Raw genomic sequence first — 21,542 nt, forward strand, 5'->3', positions numbered from 1 at the left:
GTTAGAGCCTGCAAACTTCAAACAAGAGCAGGATTTATTAACAGATGCATAAATCTTACAAACCAACAAGTTATGTTGCTCAGTTAAATTTTAATACATTTTCAACATAAAAGTGTGGGTCAATTATTATTCAACCCCTAGATTTAATATTTTGTGGAATAACCCTTGTTTGCAATTACAGCTAATAATCGTCTTTTATAAGACCTGATCAGGCTGGCACGGGTCTCTGGAGTTATCTTGGCCCACTCCTCCATGCAGATCTTCTCCAAGTTTATTTAGGTTCTTTGGGTGTCTCATGTGGACTTTAATCTTGAGCTCCTTCCACAAGTTTTCAATTGGGTTAAGGTCAGGAGACTGACTAGGCCACTGCAACACCTTGATTTTTTTCCCTCTTAAACCAGGCCTTGGTTTTCTTGGCTGTGTGCTTTGGGTCGTTGTCTTGTTGGAAGATGAAATGACGACCCATCTTAAGATCCTTGATGGAGGAGCAGAGGTTCTTGGCCAAAATGTCCAGGTAGGCCGTGCTATCCATCTTCCCATGGATGCGGACCAGATGGCCAGGCCCCTTGGCTGAGAAACAGCCCCACAGCATGATGCTGCCACCACCATGCTTGACTGTAGGGATGGTATTCTTGGGGTCGTATGCAGTGCCATCCAGTCTCCAAACGTCACGTGTGTGTGTGTGGTTGGCACCAAAGATCTCGATCTTGGTCTCATCAGACCAGAGAACCTTGAACCAGTCTGTCTCAGAGTCCTCCAAGTGATCATGAGCAAACTGTAGACGAGCCTTAACATGACGCTTTGAAAGTAAAGGTACCTTACGGGCTCGTCTGGAACGGAGACCATTGCGGTGGAGTACGTTACTTATGGTATTGACTGACACCAATGTCCCCACTGCCATGAGATCTTCCCGGAGCTCCTTCCTTGTTGTCCTTGGGTTAGCCTTGACTCTTCGGACAAGCCTGGCCTCGGCACGGGTGGAAACTTTCAAAGGCTGTCCAGGCCGTGGAAGGCTAACATTAGTTCCATAAGCCTTCCACTTCCGGATGATGCTCCCAACAGTGGAGACAGGTAGGCCCAACTCCTTGGAAAGGGTTTTGTACCCCTTGCCAGCCTTGTGACCCTCCACGATCTTGTCTCTGATGGCCTTGGAATGCTCCTTTGTCTTTCCCATGTTGACCAAGTATGAGTGCTGTTCACAAGTTTGGGCAGGGTCTTAATTAGTCAGAAAAGGCTGGAAAAAGAGATAATTAATCCAAACATGTGAAGCTCAATGTTCTTTGTGCCTGAAATACTTCTTAATACTTTAGGGGAACCAAACAGAATTCTTGTGGTTTGAGGGGTTGAATAATAAATGACCCTCTGAATAAACATTTCACAACTTAAAAAAAAAAAATAAAAAAAGAAATAACATTCTTTTTTGCTGCAGTGCATTTCACACTTCCAGGCTGATCTACAGTCCAAATGTCACAATGCCAAGTTAATTCGGAATGTGTAAACATGCTAAATCTGCAGGGGGTTGAATACTACTTGTAGGCACTGTATATATAAACAGTATGGGGAGAGGGAGGGTGAGTGGAGATGTATGGGGAGAAAGGGTGAGGTGTGATGTAAATAGACAGTATGGGGAGCGAGGGTGAGGGGTGATTTTATATGGCCATAGTAAAGGGAGCAGACGGGAAAGAAATTTTGAAGACACAGAATAAAAAGTGAGGGGGCAAATTTGAGGACATGGTATGAAGAGCAAGTGGACAGGACGGGTGTGGACACATTATGGGGAGCGAGGGGGAAATGTATACTGACCCAGTATGAGCAGTGAGGGGGGCTGAGAACAGAGGTAGGGAGAAGACAGTAAGGGATGAGAAAAATGTGAGGGGGCACAGAATAGAGATTGGGTAGTGGGGTATGGTATGGAGAGGCAGTAGCATGAGAGGACAGTGTGAGGCTATAGCGAGGAGGGGGTTGGGATGAGGGGGCTCAGTATAGAAAAGGGGACACAGTGTGAGAGGACGGTGTGACGAGTGGGTTCAGTATGGAAAGGAGAGGGCAGTGTGGAGGGCTTGTACCATAAGAGGGACAGTGTGTGCGTCGTGTTTTGTGCTGAGAACAGAGTGAGGGGCCATTATTTATTCAGGGGCACAGTGTAGGGCAGATATTTTTATATTCATTCTGTTATTTTTAAGGGTATCTTGCCAGGATGTTCTGCAGGAGACTGGAGAACATGAAAGGCCGCAGAGACTAGCTGTGGATGTGAAAAGCCATCATGGAATCCTGTAACTACATCGCTGTCACTTGGGCGACTTGCTGTCACAGTTGGAGGATCCAGCGGTGGCCGCGAGTTACCTCAGTGACAGCTCAGCTGATCGCGCGGCTGTCTTCAGTTGCTGCGTGGAGCTGACAGGAGCGGCGGTGTCTTCTGCAGCTCCTGTCACCTCCATGTAGCAGAGCTGGATGCGACGCTGGACCTCTGTGAAATACGCGGACATGGAGGGGTTTTTCGTGCTTAATAAAGTGGTAAACGAGGGTATTTGTTAGTTTTTTATTGCAAATAAAGGATTTTTTCTGGTGTGTGTTTATTTACTGTAACTTACAGATTACTCATGGAAGGTATCTCGGGGAGACTCCTGCCATGATTAATCTAGGATTTAGTGGCAGCTATGGGTTGCTGCCATTAACTCCTTATTACCCTGATTGCCAACACACCAGGGCAAATCGCGAAGAGCCGGGTACTGTCCCAGAATTGTCGCATATAATGTATGCAGCAATTCTGGGCGGCTGCTGACTGATATTGTTAGGCTGGGGGGCTCCCCATAACGTGGGGCTCCCAATCCTGAGAATACCAGCCTTCAGCCGTATGGCTTCATCTGGCTGGTATTAAAATTGTGGGGGACCGCACGCCGGTTTTTTTTAAATTTATTTATTTTACTGCACAGTATAGACACGCCCACCAGCTGCTGTGATTGGGTGCAGTGACACAGCTGTCAATCAGCGTGGGGGGCGTGTCTGACTGCAACCAACCACAGGCGCCTGTTGGCGGGGAAAACAGGGAATACGAAATTGATTAATGAGCGGACGGCTTTTTCAAAATAGTTAAAGCCGCCGGAGTTTTAATAATAGCTGAGCAGCGCCGCATCGGAGATCGGGGATCGGTGAGTATGAGAGAGGGCTGCTCACTTCAGTCACTCAGGGAATTAGCGGTCACCGGTGAATCCTGCACAGGTGACCGCTAATCAGGACGCAACACAGACAGAGCCGCGGTATGACAATGAAGTTGGGTGAAGTTCACCCAAGTTCATTCTCATCGCACAACTCTGTCTGCTGTCAGCCGACATCTATAAACGACATTGGGCATCACAAACACATACATTTCACGTACACATACACGTTCATGCCACACGCACACACGGTCATTCCACACGCACACACGGACAGCATGCGCCATCAACACGGATGTCATACATACTGGAGAAACGCCCCTAAAAAAACGGAACACTGACCCGAAAAACGGACCGTAAGACACGTACGTTTTTTTTTTTTTTTTTTTTTTTGCGGAAGTGTGTTTTAGGCCTTAAGGATATTCTGGAAGTTGTAGGTTCATGCAGTACAATTGTATAGGAATCTGACCTGATATTACAATTGATGTACCATGTACTGCTTGTGGTTCTAATTATATATTTCTGTACTGATTAAGGTTTTGATGCTCTGTTTTTGAACTGCTGGGGTTATATGGATGAATTTCTGTACTGCTGGTGGTTGTGATGCTGTTTCTGTTCAGATGGTGGTTCTAATTAGAGTCATATGAAAAAGTTTGGGCACCCCTATTAATGTTAACCTTTTTTCTTTATAACAATTTGGGTTTTTGCAACAGCTATTTCAGTTTCATATATCTAATAACTGATGGACTGAGTAATATTTCTGGATTGAAATGAGGTTTATTGTACTAACAGAAAATGTGCAATCCGCATTAAAACAAAATTTGACCGGTGCAAAAGTATGGGCACCTCAACATAAAAGGGACATTAATATTTTGTAGATCCTCCTTTTGCAAAAATAACAGCCTCTAGTCGCTTCCTGTAGCTTTTAATGAGTTCCTGGATCCTGGATGAAGGTATATTTGACCATTCCGGTTTACAAAACAATTCCAGTTCAGTTAAGTTTGATGGTCATCGAGCATGGACAGCACGCTTCAAATCATCTCACAGATTTTCAATGTTTTTCAGGTCTGGGGACTGGGATGGCCATTCCAGAACATTGTAATTGTACCTCTGCATGAATGCCTGAGTAGATTTGGAGCGGTGTTTTGGATAGTCTTGCTGAAACATCCATCCCCTGCGTAACTTCAACTTCGTCACTGATTCTTGCACATTATTGTCAAGAATCTGCTGATACTCAGTTGAATCCATGCGACCCTCAACTTTAACAAGATTCCCGATGCCGGCATTGGCCACACAACCCCAAAGCATGATGGAACCTCCACCAAATTTTACTGTGGGTAGCAAGTGCTTTTCTTGGAATGCCGTGTTTTTTTGCCTCCATGCATAATGCCTTTTTGTATGACCAAACAACTCAATCTTTGTTTCATCAGTCCACAGGACCGTCTTCCAAAATGTAACTGGCTTGTCCAAATGTGCTTTTGCATACCTCAGGTGACTCTGTTTGTGGCGTGCTTGCAGAAACTGCTTCTTTTGCATCACTCTCCCATACAGCTTCTCCTTGTGCAATGTGCGCTGTATTGTTGACTGATGCACATTGACACCATCTGCAGCAAGATGAAGCTGCAGGTCTTTGGAGGTGGTCTGTGGATTGTCCTTGACTGTTCTCACCATTTCTTCTTCTCTGCCTTTCTGATATTTTTCTTGGCCTGCCACTTCTGGGCTTAACCAGAACTGTACCGGTGTTCTTCCATTTCCTTACTATGTTCCTCACAGTGGAAACTGACAGTTTAAATCTCTGAGACCCCTTTTTGTATCCTTCCCCTGAACAACTATGTTGAATAATCTTTGTTTTCAGATCATTTGAGAGTTGTTTTGAGGAGCCCATGATGCCACTCTTCATAGGAGATTCAAATAGGAGAATAACCTGCAAGTGGCCACCTTAAATACCTTTTCTCATGATTGGATACACCTACCTATGAAGTTCAAAGCTCAATGAGGTTACAAAACAAAATTAGTGCTTTAGTAAGTCAGTAAAAAGTAGTTAGTGTTCAAATCAAGAAATGGATAAGGGTGCCCATACTTTTGCACCGGTCAAATTTTGTTTAAATGCAGATTGCACATTTTCTGTTAGTACAATAAACCTCATTTCAATCCAGAAATACTAGTCAGTCCATCAGTTAATAGATATATGAAACTGAAATAGCTGTTGCAAAAACCCAAATTGTTATAAAGAAAAAAGGTTAACATTAATAAGGGTGCCCAAACTTTTTCATATGACTGTATATATTTTTGTACCACTGGTGGTTCTGGTGCGGTTATTAGTTCTGATCCTGTATACAAGTAAAAATTCATAAATTGTAAAATTGGTCAATCCCTTTACTTAGACTTAGGCTACAGGACTTAATTTAAAGAGCTTGTTCAGGTTTGAGATGAATATCTGCAATCACTCTGTGACTGCACACTTGTGAATTCTCACAGCATGCACTGTATACTTCTAGGATTTTCTAATGCCAATGGAGAGAGTGGGCGGTCATGTGAGCACAAGTATGAGATATTTGTTTCTGGCAACATTCTGACAAGATGTGTCCGGCCTCACTCAATTCATTTTCATTGAGTGATGCCATGCATGTCTAGTTGGCAAGTGACCACATGTATGGAAATCTCATACTAGCAACTTTGTGACCTCCTACTCTCACTGCCGTCAACAGAGAATACTGACAGCGTGCAGTGTGTGCACTGAGAAGTAAGCAGTGTAGCCTAATCCAAGCAGCATGTAATATACTCTGTCAGGATTCAGCTCTGCTCGCTGGTTCCAGCAGTCATCACATGGCTGTTCCACTCATATGTGATTTTCATACTTGCATCTGACAACTTCCTACGTTTCTCTTTGGACATCGAAGAGACTTATTAAGAGCAGCTTGTCATCATGCAACTGTAAGTTCCCAAATCACATATAAATGATTGGTCACATGGAGAGGGGGGGGCGCCAAACTGAATTCTTGCCCCGGGTGCTGGAAAGACTAGATACACCTGATATAAGAGTCGAGGCCACTGTGTAAAAAATCACTTTATAATACTCACCTAAGGGTGGTGCGGTGCAGACCGGATGGATAGGTGTCTCCATCCTCCGGTACTAGTGCCTCCTCTTTCGGCCATCTTTGACCTCCTTCTTCTGAAGCCTTGGTGCATGATGCGTCCTACAGTGGGTATGGAAAGTATTCAGACACCTTTAAGTTTTTCACTCTGTTTCATTGCAGCCATTTGGTAAATTCAAAAAAGTTATTTTTTTTTTCTGTTCTCATTAATGTACACTCTGCACCCCATCTTGGCAGGAAAAAAAAAACAAATGTAGAATTTTTTGCAAATTTATTAAACAAGAAAAACCTGAAATACCACATGGTCATAAGTATTCAGACCCTTTGCCCAGACACTCATATTTAAGTGACATGCTGTCCATTTCCTTGTGATCTTCCTTGAGATTGTTCTACTCCTTCATTGGAGTCCAGCTATGGTTAATTAAACTGATAAGACTTGATTTGGAAAGGCACACACCTGTCTATATAAGACCTCACAGCTCACAGTGCATGTCACACCAAATGAGAATCATGAGGTCAAAGGAACTGTCCAAGGAGCTCAGAGACAGAATTGTGGCTAGGCACAGATCTGGCCAAGGTTACAAAAGAATTTCTGCAGTACTCAAGGTTCAGCACAGTGGCCTCCGTAATCCTTAAATGGAAGAAGTTTGGGACCACCAGAACTCTTCCTAGACCTGGTCGTCCAGCCAAATTGAGCAATCGCGAGAGATGTAAAGAAGAACCCCAAGATCACTGTGGCTGAGCTCCAGAGATGCAGTAGGGAGAGAGTTCCACAAAGTCAACTATCACTGCAGCCCTCCACCAGTCGGGCCTTTATGGCAGAGTGGTCCGACGGAAGCCTCTCCTGAGTGCAAGACATATGAAAGCCCACATAGAGTTTGCAAAAAAAAAACCACATGAAAGACTCCCAGACTATGAGAAATAAGATTCTCTGGTCTGATGAGACGAAGATTGAACTTTTTGGTGATAATTCTAAGCGGTATGTGTGGAGAAAACCAGTCACTGCTAATCACCTTCCCAATACAATCCCAACAGTAAAACATGTTGGTGGCAGCATCATGCTATGGGGGTGCTTTTCAGCTGCAGGGACAGGATGACTGGTTGCAATTGAAGGAAAGATGAATGCGGCCAAGTACAGAGATATCCTGGATGAAAGCCTCTTCCAGAGTGCTCTGGACCTCAGACTTTGGCCGAAGGATCACCTTCTCACAAGACCGTGAACCTAAGCACACAGCTAAAATAACAAAGGAGTGGCTTCAGAACAACTATGTGACCATTCTTGACTGGCCCAGCCCTGACCTAAACCCAATTGAGCATCTCTATACAGACCTGAAAATGGCTGTCCACCCACGGTCACCATCCAACCTGACGGAACTGGAGAGGATCTGCAAGGAAGAATGGCAGAAGATTCCCAAATCCAGGTGTGAAAAACTTGTTGCATCATTCCCAAGGAGACTCATGGCTGTACTAGCTCAAAAGGGTGCTTCTACTCAATTGTGATATTTCAGGGTTTTTTTTTTTTTGTCAAGAATGGGTGCAGTGTACATTAATGAGCAAAAAAAATAACTTTTTTGAATTTACCAAATGGAAAGCAATGAAACAAAGAGTGCAAAATGTAACTGGGTCTGAATATTTTCCATACCCACTGTACATCATCTTGCGCATGTGCACTGTAATACCTTGATCTGCCCTGCTCAGGGCAGTTCAATGTGCGCTTGTGCTGGACCTCAATGCTGGCTAGTGTGGATGACGTAGGACGCGTCATGCACCTAGCCTTCAGAACAAGGAGGACAAAGATGGCCGAAAGAGGAGGCGCCGCTACCAGAGAATGAAGACCCCCCCCCCCCCCATCCGACCATTCTGCACCACACTGTCCCTTCAGTGAGTATTATAAAGTGATTTTTACGTACTACACAGCGGCCTGGGCTCTTATATACAGCATTCTAACATGCTGTATATAAGAGCCCACTGGTGGTGGCCACAATTTAGTCGCCAAATCTGGTGACCGGTTCCTTCTTAAGGATGACCCAACCAGTTATTAGGTTTAGGAGACAATCCCTTTTTTTCACACAGGGCCCTGTAGGTTTGGATTTCTTTTTCCCTTTATAATAAAGACCTTCATTTTTAAACTGAGTTTTGTGTTATCCTTGTCGAATATTTAAATTTATTTGGTGATCTGAGACCTTTAGCAAATTTCTCCAGGAAAGCGAAGAAACGGCAATGCTGAATCTGTATCGTAGTGTGGCGTCTACAAAAGGCACTTTGCTCTTCCTGAAATACATGAACACTTACTGTAAAAAAACAAACAAACAATATACGTGTAGGTATAATATTAGTTGACAATTCCTGTCCCTTGCATGCTTGTACCTTCTTGCTGCCTGAGCGGAGTACATTAGCGGGGAGTGCAGTATTGGGCTGTAGAAATGTTGCCCCTACAGACAGATAAGAGTGTGGTCTGAGCTGAGGGAGCACTTATCATCCTAGCCGCCTGGTTTCCCTACTTCATTGCCACACCTTTGCACATATACCGTATTTGTTGCATTTGAGAAGATAAAAATACAATATGAAAACAGCAACGAAAGTCACATAGGCAGGCTGTGGGTTTCTGTATTTTAATTATAGAATATTTATTATAGAATAGCTTGTGTGTCGAATAATGGAGAAAATGCGTAATTTTTTTTTTTTTTTTTTTTTTTTTTTTCTTCTTCTTCTTCTTCAATCCTTTACTAGACATGGTCCTCTACCAAATTTTTCTGGTGCTCTCCATGGCCTTAAAGTGGCAGGAAAAGCTTACGGAAGAGGAGACTCCATTCATCTGAGCCAGGTGTGTTCTTTTCCAGTAGATACAGCTTGTCTTATGCTAACGCACTACACTGCACTGTGCTCTTGTGATGTTTTTTTGCCCTGATACTGAAGCGCAAAAATCAGTGATTAAGCAAACCTACAGCTAAAATATTTAAAAAAGCGAACAAACTGTGACATGACGATGATATGTGAGCCTCATATAATTTCTTGAAATAAAAATGTTAATAGGAGCTTCCATTAAAAATAAAAACTCCTTTTATGTACATAGGGGGACTGTGCACGAGGCGCTGCAACCACACAGTGGCAAAGTCTTGGGCCATGCCCTTAACCACACACCCCTAGTCTCATCAATTTACAATTTCTTTCTTCCGTGGCCAAATACAGAATATGTTTAAAAAGTAATAGACAACCCCTTTTAGGTCTGTGTTCACACTAAACCCTTCTGTTCTGTTTGATTGCAATGGAAACCAGTCTGGAGACGAATTTATCGTCAGACATACACCAACGGAGCATGACTGAACTCACTGAGCATATTGAGTTCTGTTGGGTTTCTTTCAAAATGTTCATTGTATTTTTTCACCCCCTCTTATAACTATACCCACACAGACACCATCTCTGCAACGTTCCTGTCTGCTTTCAGTGCACATCGCAACTTTCAATGTCATGCTATACCCTGGACAAAGTGAACAGAGGAGCATCTTAAAAGGGGCTGTCTGCAAAGTTAAAGGGAATCTGTCACAAGTTTTTGCCTCCTAATATGAGAGCAACAAAATGTAGGGGCAGAGACCCTGATTTCAGCGTTGTCATTTACTGGGCTGCTTAGTGTAGGTTTGATAAAATCACTGTTTAATCAGCAGTAGATTATCATTAGATGACTACTTGGCGTGCTGCCAGGGAGTCCAGCATATCCATGAGCTCTGTATAACTGCTAGATCTGCAGCAGAGAAAACTGGTGGTGTTTTGATTTTTTTGTTCTTTTTTTATCAAAATGACAACAAACAGCTCAGTAAGTGACACATCGCTGGAATTAGGGTCTCCCTGCATTATGCTGATCTCAGATGAGGTAGCAAAAACCTGGTAACCATTCCATTTAGGCCATGTGCGCCCTAGAAACTGACTTTTTCTTAAGGAAAAAAACGTACGCTCTGAAATAATCCCGCACCTGCGGTAAAAAAACGCAACGAAATCCGCATACGGTTTTGGTGCGGATTTTCAACGTTTTTTGCGCACGTTGGTCCCTGTGGGTTTTTATCAATAATTAATGGCAAAACTGCAGGTACTTGCAGAAAAGAAGTGACATGCACATTAATTCCACAGTGGAAATTCCGCGGGTAAATCCGCAGGTATACAAAAAAAAAGCAGTGTGCGCAGCGCATTTTTTTTTTTTTTTTTTTTTTTATATACCCATAGGTTTTTCTGGGGAATGACTGCAGAAATGTTACACACATTTTCTGCAGCAAATGCACGGCAAAACTACAATAAAATCCACAGTGTGCGCACATAGCCCTAAGTAGATTTTCCTCCCTTCAACTTTCTGAGCACAATCTGTGTGTGATGACTAAACTACCATCAGTGCTGATTTCAGTGATTTGGCTGGAGCAGTCATGTGCGCTTTAGACATAAACTTACTGATGTAGCCTGTAAACAAGACTGTAGCTGGCACTAAGCAGGCAAAAGGGTGTAATGCTGAATATATTATTTTTTGACATGGGCACTATGATGACGTATAGAAGGTTGAAAGGGAAAAATCAATCCCTTAATGATCAGCTCATTTTTTTGTGACGTTCCATCTCCACCTTTCAATAGCCCTAAGGGTCTGTGTGCACTGGGAAATTTGCTTTTCTTAAGGCCTCCGACACACATGTGCCGCAGGTCCGTGTGTGCCATTTTTTTACACGGACCGGAGACACATGCACACGGGGACCTAGGTAATCCCTATGGTTAGGAGACACGTAAGTATTTTGGAACGGAACGTGTGTCCATTCCATACTTGCGTGTCTCCGTGTGTTAAAAACGCTGACATGTCCATGTTGTTCCGGCAGCACGGGTGTCACACGGCCCGCACCCGTACCACATGGATGTAGTGTGGATGCGGTCCCGTCTGACATGCGCCGGAGAAAACACACGTCAGAGTAAAAAAAAAAAAAAGGACCACTTGAGTATGCAAATTACCGGTTCTCCGTGTGTTATCGCGGATAGCACACGGAGAACACACGTGGCCTGCGCGTACTTGCCTACATGCAACACGCAGGGTAAATGCGTGTCTCGCGGCACGTGTGTTATTTTCACGTGAGCGTGTCGGAGGCCTAAGAAACATCCGCACCCTCTGGCAGAATTCCGCGGCCAAAACTGCGGTAAATACGTACCTGAAATCAGCATGCGGTTTTCCCATGGGTTGGTCCCTGCGGTTTTTTACAATTATCTATGGCAAAAACGCAGGTACCTGTGAAAAAGAAGTGACATGCTACTTCTTTTTTGCTGCAGAAATTCGGCAGCAAAACCTATAGTATATAAAACGCAGTGTGCGCACAGCATTTTGGATTTCCCATAGATTTTGCTGGGGAAGGACTGCAGAAAAGTCATGAACAGAAACCTTTTCTGCGGCAAATCTGCAGCAAAAAACGCAGGGTGTGCACAGGGTCTAACTTTGTAATATCACACTGATGTGGTTGTATCAAGCATTGTTTTTATATTTATTTTTAGGGGCTGTTTTGCAGTACATATATACGAGTATACAAGACTGTAGTTCGAAACCACTTAAGTGGGAAAATGTTTTTTTATTTGACAAGCCAGAAGTCTCTTACACAATGTAATCCTATGGAGCCTTGTTCTAACGTTAAATAGGCTTACATTCGAAAAGCCACTTCAGGGTCACACAGAGCACAGTGTGAGCTAGAGAACCTGCAAAGGGGTGATGAGTATCGGAACCCCCTAAAGAAGGCAGCACCGAAACGTTCATTGGGGTTGGCGCCACTACAGTGATAGAGGGACATTCTGGCATAGTCCATTTTTTCACTTTATATAATAATCTTTAGTATTGAAAAATCATGTTAATATCCTATAGCACTTTCTCTTCTGATTGATCAATATTCTAGTTATGCACTTTGTCTTATTCGTTGATCCATATATCTATTTACAAGTAGATGGAAATACACTGACAATGCTCTTACCACACCTGGTGTTTTATAAATCTGCTTGTACTTGTATCATATTTTGCCATTATACAATTGTGCATTTGTCTCATTCCTGTAAAATATTAGCACCCCATGTTAAATATTGTACTATATTGGCTGTATTTATTAGATCTGCCATGTCGTCTTTCTGCCTAGTGTGACTGTTTTGGTTTTTAAACTGTTGTATCCTTGATAAAATTAAAAAACCTGTTTTCTCAGTTCCATTTTTATAGATTTACGTTACTGTTCTGAGTTTCTACATGCTATCATGAATTCCATCTTCACGATTTCATTATAAGCATTCCTATATACGCTTATTAGAGACTATTCTTCATATATTGACTGATTTATATAAATTGTTTTTGTAAAACAAAATCTAAAAATGAACAATTTATTTTTTTTTTTTTTTTTTTTTTTTTTTTTTTTTAGCATATTTTAAATTAACTGAATTTTTCAGACTTTTGTGGCTGTGTATCCATATTTAATATGTACGTTTTTGCTATATATCTACACATGTCATTTTCAGGTGGATTCCACCTTCACTTGACAGCAGAATACTTTAGTGACATGGCCATGGATCACATAATCTGACAAATTATGGATTGTTACATGTGTACAGAATCAGAGCCATTAACAGGATAAGAATACATCACCAGAACCACTATCAGTACATGAATATATCACCATCAAGCTTAGTACAGCACTCAATTGTAATGTCAGGTCAGCCCCATATATAATTGTATCGCATGAATCTACAATTCCCAAAATGTCTTTTACAATGGTAAGGAAATGCTGTGAGTTGTTTCCAGTCATCATCAGACTGCAGAACAGCCTCGCCACACTGTCTCCTCACACATTCCCCAGCGTCGCCACACTGTCTCCTCACACACTTCTTTCCTTCCTCCCACCCCACCCCTCCATTGCTATACAGTCTTAACAAGATTCTCTATGATCATAAAACTCCCGGTTTCTTCAGCTACCTGGGAGAGCTTACATACTAACATTCATCAACTCTACAGCACAGGAGAGTGACATCATCAGTGGGATTGGCTGACCTGATCACACTGCTAAAGTGATAATGACCTTGAAATGCCAGCGGTAAGGGCTTCAACTGTACTTGGGTCTTAAAGATGCAAGTAAAATTTTAATTCCGGGAGTCAGCATGTTACACCTCCTCTATTGCCAGAATTGTGCAGCCCAATTCTGCCTCCTTGCCGGCTGTGCCTAGTGCAAATGCCCTACCTGCCCTCCCAAAATATGCCACTGGCAGGAAAAATCTGGAGAAAGTAGAATATGTCCCCCCCCAAGAGCTGAGAACATGTTTGGTGTGAGGCATACATTGACAGTCTGATCGCCACAAAACACAGTGATGAAGTACAGCAGACCTGAGTGTGATGCGCTGGCAATCAGTGTGTGGGGAGGGACAGTACTGCCGAAGTAGAGTCTTATTTCAAATGTTTCTACCATAATAGCTCTTCTCAAACTGAAATGAACTTTAAGGGCAAGAGCAAATGCACATTAACATTGACAAAGCAACTGAGCAGTACTTTTGATTGGTAGAGTTGTCAATAAGAGAGGAGAGCTAGTAGGAGTGATGGCAATGAGCAAAGGAAACAAAAGGGGGGGAAAAAAAATATTTTCTGCTTACCATGCAGCGATCATGCATTAAAGACCATAATGGTGATCAGAAAGCTCCAGGGCAGAAATCGCAGGACAGATGCAAGTGATATATGAGAATTGGATCCGGCCCCAGAGAAAAAAATTAAAAAAGCAAAGTTTAAAAATTCCATTTTATTGGGAGTGCTATATTAAAAAGTAGAAATGCAATAAAAATTGCAATCTTGCGTGTTTCGGACCCCAAAATGGTCCTTATTCATAGATAAAACCGTTTAAAAGGAATCTGCCACCAGGTTTTTGCCACCTAATCTGAGAGCAGCATAGCGTATTTCACTTACTGGGCTGCTTAGTGTAGTTGTGATAGAATGACTTTTTAATCAGCAGTAGATTATCATTAGAGGATACTGATGAGTGGACTCGCAGATAACCAGGACCGGCGGGTCCGTGTTAGCCAGTGTTTAAAATCCGGTTCTGGGCTGGATTCTGGTCCTCATTATAAGTCTAAGGGACCAAAATCCGGATATTAAAAATGTTGGTAGAATGGATAGGGGGATCGCAGCAAGCATGCTGTACTTACCAAAGCCCCGGGTCGGCTGTCGCACTGCTATCGGTGCGGCACATTCACTTCTCGGGCTGGTCATGTACCTTCATTGCATATGCACTGCTTTCCTCACCCACCGACATCTGTGGTTCCAGTCAGACGCACCCCCATGCTGAGTGATAGTCTGCCTCACGCTTCAATCACACGCGGTCTGCGGGTCAGTATATCTTACAGTGAAAATAAATAAAATATTTGGTGTAGTATCCCTCCATATTAGGATACCCAGCACAGATAATGGGCCTAACATATAATCTCAACCCTATTTTAAAATATGCAATTTTTATTAATATTCATTAAAATGTACCCACAGGCAGACACACAAACATATAAATGAGAATGGATCACGTTATCCTTGTAAATAACCAAGGAGTTTTATATACACACTCACTTTAGGAAAGGGAAGGGAAACTAGTATAGCCCTATAAGGGTAGTGTATCCCTACCTAACAACGGAGGGTATGACACCATAAGTTACCGGGCGCCCCCGTTCCACGTCGGCTCTCCCTCTCCCTGACCCTGATATAGGGATGGAAAGCCCTATAGTGGTGCTTGCACAGTACAATATATATGAGTTCCCAAATGGTAATACTCCTCCCTGTATTGTTTTTCTTAGATCAAGAAGGTATCAATTTACTGATCTATAACCAGCAATTCCTATTCATGATACTAGCACTGTACAAGACGTATAGACTTCTTCTATTCCTAATAAATTATCTTTATGCAAGGTAGTGATCCATAAGAGTTATTTACAACCACATATATGTTACAGGATGGTATATCCCAAAAGTATATTACAGTCACCTAGAGTCATATCACAAGGGGCTCAGATAATTTCCCCATTATACCTCAGGAGCTGAAAGAAACTTGGGATACAAACACCCCTGCAAATTACTGCAAAATAGAAAAGGTTGCTCCAATCATATTCTATATAATATAGTATAACAGGGAGAAAAGATGAATTACGTCCCTGAAAAGCAGGAATCCAGGCCTTCCAGGCCTCAACGCGTTGCTCCTCTCCCTTTAGAGGTTCATCAGGAGGCTAAGGGGAGACTGCAGCGGGTCCTGTTCAGTAACAATCCAGCTGCTTACAGCCATGGATTGTTACTGAACAGGACCCGCTGCAGTCTCCCCTTAGCCTCCTGATCAACCTCTGAAAGGAGAGGAGCAACGCGTTGAGGCCTGGAAGGCCTGGATTCCTGCTTTTCAGGGAAGTAATTCATCTTTTCTCCCTGTTATACTATATTATATAGAATATGATTGGAGCAACCTTTTTCTATTTTGCAGTAATTTGCAGGGGTGTTTGTATCCCAAGTTTCTTTCAGCTCCTGAGGTATAATGGGGAAATTATCTGAGCCCCTTGTGATATGACTCTAGGTGACTGTAATATACTTTTGGGATATACCATCCTGTAACATATATGTGGTTGTAAATAACTCTTATGGATCACTACCTTGCATAAAGATAATTTATTAGGAATAGAATTCTATACGTCTTGTACAGTGCTAGTATCATGAATAGGAATTGCTGGTTATAGATCAGTAAATTGATACCTTCTTGGTCTAAGAAAAACAATATAGGGAGGAGTATTACCATTTGGTAACTCATATATATTGTACTGTGCAAGCACCACTATAGGGATTTCCATCCCATCCCTATATCGGGGTCAGGGAGAGGGAGAGCCGACGTGCTACGGGGGCGCCCGGTAACTCATGGTGTCATACCCTCCGTTGTTAGGTAGGGATACACTACCCTTATAGGGCTATACTAGTTTCCCTTCCCTTTCCTAAAGTGAGTGTGTATAGAAAACTCCTTGGTTATTTACAAGGATAACGTGATCCATTCTCATTTATATGTTTGTGTGTCTGTCTGTGGGTACATTTTAATGAATATTAATAAAAATTGCATATTTTAAAATAGGGTTGAGATTACATGTTAGTCCCTTTTTTTGAGCACTCTACCCATTTATTTATTTAACTCTGTTAATTTCAGAACAGATAAAGCATACGAGTACAGGCTGCGGCCCCAATCCGTGTGCCTATCTTGGCTGTCTATCAAAATAAGAACTGCATGTGGCTTTTTTTATTTATTATTATTATTATTATTATTATTATTATTAACCTCTGGTGTTCTGAAGCACCCTGTCAGCCCTTTAACACTAGGAGGAGCGCATGTGAAGGATTTCAGTAAAAAGATAGAAGGGTATTTAATGGTATTTAATCTTACCGATTAGCTGCAGCAGACCATATCGTAGCAGACGTCTGCTGCAGCTAATCGGTAAAATCAGCTGTTCTCCAGTCCTGTTGTGACCGCGCACGCTCCTGCGGTCACAACGAGATCTGAAGAAGCGAGGGCGCATGCGCCGCCCTCTCATGCACAATACTAGGTACTGCGGGCTTCAGAAATGAGCGCTATGCACAGGCGCCAACTCCGATGCCATGTAACTGAATATTAGAAATTTGCATACAGCCAGAGAGAGGGAGGAACAGACGGCGGGGGGGGGGGGGGGGGGAAAGGGGCGGGAATCATATGCATTATCAGCAGAGGTGCACACGTCAATCAAAAAGTGGATATTTTTTCAAACCTTATAAACTTGGATTTCACAGCCTAAACATCCAGGCTGCCCACTAATGGTATGTACAGCCTGTCCCTGATAGTACCAGTACTGCACTGGATTTACCCTATATACCAAAATCCTAATGTTTTGGTTCTCTTTAAACCGCTCACCTGGAGAGGTTGTGCAACCTTGTACAACCTCGGTTAGAGCGTTGGTTGTGGAAATGGCCAATACACCCAGACGCCACTATGGAGATCCTCTGAGTGAACTGTGTCCTGTGGGGCGGTCATGTGACTGGTCACATGGAAGCCGTGTCGCCACCCATCCCAGAAGAGATTTCCAGCCTCCAGCTTAAAGCCGCTCCTGGCGTGAGTCCCAATATGGGAATGTGGAATAGGCTGAATAATTGCACAGTTCTGGGGAGCGCTAAAGAGGAAACAGATGGTTACTTGCTTAAACTTCTTTATTCATACCACAATGCATTTCGATATCAATGTAATATTGATACATTGATATCGAAACGCGTTGTGGTATGAATAAAGAAATTTCAGCAAGTAACCATCCTCCTTAGCGCTCCCCAGGACCGTGCAATTATTCAGGCTAGCCCTTTAACACTGAAAGTGCCGGTCAATGAGTGCGGGGATGCCCCGCACCCTCCTCCCCATCCGGCAATGTCACGGTTAGTGTGGGGCTGTGCTCCGAACACTGCCAGCCCTTTAACACTAGTGCTAGCCAGGGGTCGCACTTTAAGCCAGAGTGCTTCCAGCCACCGGAGGTCATACCGTGGGAACCCGGGTATGACCTTCCGTGAACTGGGTGGCATTACTGCTTCCAGCTGGGTCCCCCTTGTCAGTGTTTCCCAGAGCCTGAAGAGATCAGACATATTTTCGGTCTCTCTAGGCTTGGATGTAGCAGAGCCAGGACCCTTGTGGGATGTCGTGTGGATTATGGCGGAACTTCAAGGGTCTTTTGGGGTTAGTAAAGTGCTTGCTCCCTTCTACCAACACTTTCAATCGCCGAATTTTGGTCTCCATAAACTTTTATATGGGGACCAGAATTTGTCCCAGAACCGGATTTTAAAAACCAGATAACACTGACTCTCCCGTTCTGGTTATCTGTGAGTCTGCTCAGCACTAATTGGCATGATAAAGAAGATAAAGAAATCTCTTATGCAATGCTCACTTGGTCTTCAAAAGAATAACTGTTTAGGTGCCAAATACTTTGATCGCTAATATCTCAACAACCGGTAGGTAAAATAATTGTTGCTGCTCTGCATCGCTTATTCTATTGTGTGTCCTGTTCTACATATAAAATTTGGTTAAATGTACTTTTTTTTTTTTTATTTTTTGTTTATTGTAAAACTGTGGAAGTTTGTAAATTTTGCTATGTAAACATTTTACAAGGGGTTTTGAAAGGCACAAGGGCATACCGTATTTTTCGGGCTATAAGACGCACCCTGGTTTTAGAGGAGGAAAATAGGAAAATTTAAATTCTAAGCAAAAAATATGGTCATGACACACTGTTATGGGCGAGGATCTGCTGCTGACACTGTTATGGGGGTATTGTTCCCAAATTCTCTACTAAGGTACCCCATCCTGGTAATGATTCTCCTGCCTTGTATATGATCCCCATCCTTGTGTATATGTTCCTCATCCTGGTATAGCCCCCATCCTGCTCATAATATACCCCCATCCTGGTATATGCCCGCATACTGCTACATACCCCCATCCTGCTATATGGCCTCTATCCTATGGCACAGAAAAAAAATAAACGTTTATACTCGCCTTTCTTCACTCCCTGCAGCATCGCTCCTCTTCCTGGGTCAGCAGCAGCGCCGCTGACTTGTGTGGAGCCGTTCCCCTGCAGCATCGCGATGTCCTCCTGTCTGCCAGCTCGCTGATGTGTGTGGAGAGCGGTGTGCACAGGGATGACGTCATCCCTGTGCTCACCGCTCTCTACACAGATCAGCTGGCTGGCAGACAGGAGGACTTTGTGATGCTGTAGGGGAACGGGGAGTATACCGTACTTATTCATTGCCCCCTGCGCTGATGATGATGTGCAGGGGGCAGTGAATACAGCCGCACAATATCACTCCAGGTTGTAGTTGCCAGGGGTGATCATGCGGATCGGCTGTTTACTATCCGTGTACCCCCTGCCCATCACCCCGAACACCTGTCAGCGCCGGCTTCAGCGCTGAGAGATGATGGATTGGAGGATGGGTGTGCATATGAAATGAGTGGGCCCACGTGGTCATGGCAGACGCTGCTACAGCCTGCTCGTGCCGCCGATGACCCGCTCTACTGCAGCACCCTCAAACCCCGCAGCCCTACATTCAAACTATCAGACGCACCTGTGACGACGTGTCCATCCCCAACCCCCGGCCTTATTTCATGTACTATATGCCATATAGAGTCATGTAGGTTGCTTGGCTGTCTTTGTTCTTTTGGTTGGAACATTATATCCCCCCCAGCCTCAACCATATTGTACTCAGGCTCCAGGAGTAGCTATTGTCCTGTATGTACTGCTTCTGGTGGGAGATTTTGTTCTTCTCAGTATGGGGCTCCTCCAATCCACAACTTGGTAGACTGAATAGAGCCAGGATGTTTAGAATCCTTTCATGTATCAAATGTCCAGGGGAGGTGTGCCCTTCTGACCACCTAAGGGGCCGATCCCAGGAGAGGAGAATGAGACCCATGCTAGTCAGTTAGTTGCATCTCGGCTGGAGAAAGACTAGGATCTATAGCTGAGGCTAAATCCTAGTGCCTGTGTATGGACTGTTACAGATTGGAGATCAGTGGCCACGTAGGATTGTGTTTTGTTGTTCACTCTGTTGGACTCAAGGAACTCGTTTAAGGACCATTGCCATATTTTCCCTGGCGTCGGAATACAGGGAGGCGCCCCCGGATCTGTTTTGTTGTGGACTCCTTGCAGACTTGAAGCATTTATATTCATGTTTGCTGCTTTATCTTTGTGGTTCCAATAAAGCACTCTGGATTGTTCCTCGGCCTGGCGTCCCTTACAATTCTGTTGCATACCCAGTCACAGAACCCCCCCCCCCCCACTTTCCCCCAACATTTGGGGGGGGTGGGGGAAGTGCGTCTTATTACCAAAAAAATTGGTAATTATAGTTCGTTGAACTCAAAGTTTGGAGCATAGAGGGGCCAAAAAGGACCCCTTGGTTCATATGTGAAGACCAATACTATTAAAGGGACCCTGTCCAGCACAAAATGACTGTTCAAAACACAGCTGATCAGTGCATAATTGCGCGACCAAACTTGTTAAGCGCATCTTCCCTCTTGAGAGGTAGAGATGGGGGGGGGTGCACAACAAAGCAGGTGGGAATGTAGGCTTAAGTATTTGGCTATGCCATTATGGACCTATTGTTCAACCCAAGTCTAGACAATTATTCTGTACAGACAGCGTCCCTTTTAAAGACCTGTTTAAAGTTGGGGTGCTGTGGGAGATTTTGCTTTTGGGCAAACAAACTTCAAATTTCACTGCTGGGAAGAATCTTACAGACATTGGAAAAAAGTTGAATTAGTCTTCCTTCCCATGTGTATAGTCAACATTTAAGAGCATATCCAGTATACCGTTAGCCAAACAAACTGTAGAAACAAACAATAAAGAAAACCAGTTCAACCTGTATCACCTGAACAGTATCCAAACATTTTCTGTCTGTAGTGGCACATACTATTGGACTGGAAATAAAGGCATAAGTAACTCCCCCCCCCTCCCCCACCCCCCCATAAAACACCCCTTTTTGGCAGTTTCCCAATTGCAATAGATTGTTATTTTACATTGGAACAAATGAAAAATGTTGCAATTTGGAAATTACTAGCTATCCTATTAACCTAGCATTCTAAAGTAGTATGGCCACTGCTATGGCGTGGAAATTTTAACTTTATTCCTCTCGGCAGGCACTGGGTTTTTTTTATTTATTTATTTTTTTTTATGATGGCCTCCCTTTACCAAATAGTAAAGCTGTACAGTTGGGTTCAGAAATATTTGTACAGTGACAAAATCTTCTTGATTTGGGCCCTGCATGCCTAAAATAGATATACGGTAACTTTTTTTTTTTTTTTTTTTCAATTTTAAAATTGAACCACCGAGATGCAATTGAAGGTTAGAATTTCAGGTTTAATGGGGTGGAAAAAAATCCTGTCAAATGTTTAGAAATTTAAACCAATTTTCAACAAACTCTCCCTCCTTTCAGGAATTGAAAAGTACCGTAATTGGATAAATTTGCATTACCATAACGAAAATGTTTGTTTTAATACTTTGTAAGTTATGAGTACTTTTGCAAGTAATTACTGCCTGAAGTTTGAAAGCCGTGAACATCACTAAACGCTGGGTTTCCTCCTTTGTGATGCTTTGCCGGCCTTTACTACAGCAGACTTCAGTTGTTGATTATAGGTCTTTCTGCCTTGCTACATTTGGTTGAATCTGAGCAGAAAGTATAGACCTGTAAAATTCAGAATTCATCCAGCTGCTTCTGTCTTCAGTCACATCATCAATAAACACCTAGTGGCGCAGTGTTTTTAGA

The 21,542-nt window shown here is 43.2% G+C and overlaps 1 protein-coding gene across 1 annotated transcript in view; it reads left to right on the forward strand.

Annotated features, from left to right (window-relative positions):
* MOV10 (Mov10 RNA helicase) overlaps positions 1-21,542 on the forward strand; it is a 153,247-nt gene that overhangs the window by 23,362 nt on the left and 108,343 nt on the right. Inside the window, exon 2 of the mRNA XM_075333616.1 lies at positions 8,981-9,074. Coding sequence (XP_075189731.1) covers positions 8,981-9,074 — 94 coding nt within the window. The remainder of the gene's footprint in view (positions 1-8,980; positions 9,075-21,542) is intronic.

Source organism: Anomaloglossus baeobatrachus, chromosome 2 (genome assembly GCF_048569485.1).
Source record: "Anomaloglossus baeobatrachus isolate aAnoBae1 chromosome 2, aAnoBae1.hap1, whole genome shotgun sequence".
Taxonomy (NCBI): Eukaryota; Metazoa; Chordata; class Amphibia; order Anura; family Aromobatidae; genus Anomaloglossus; species Anomaloglossus baeobatrachus.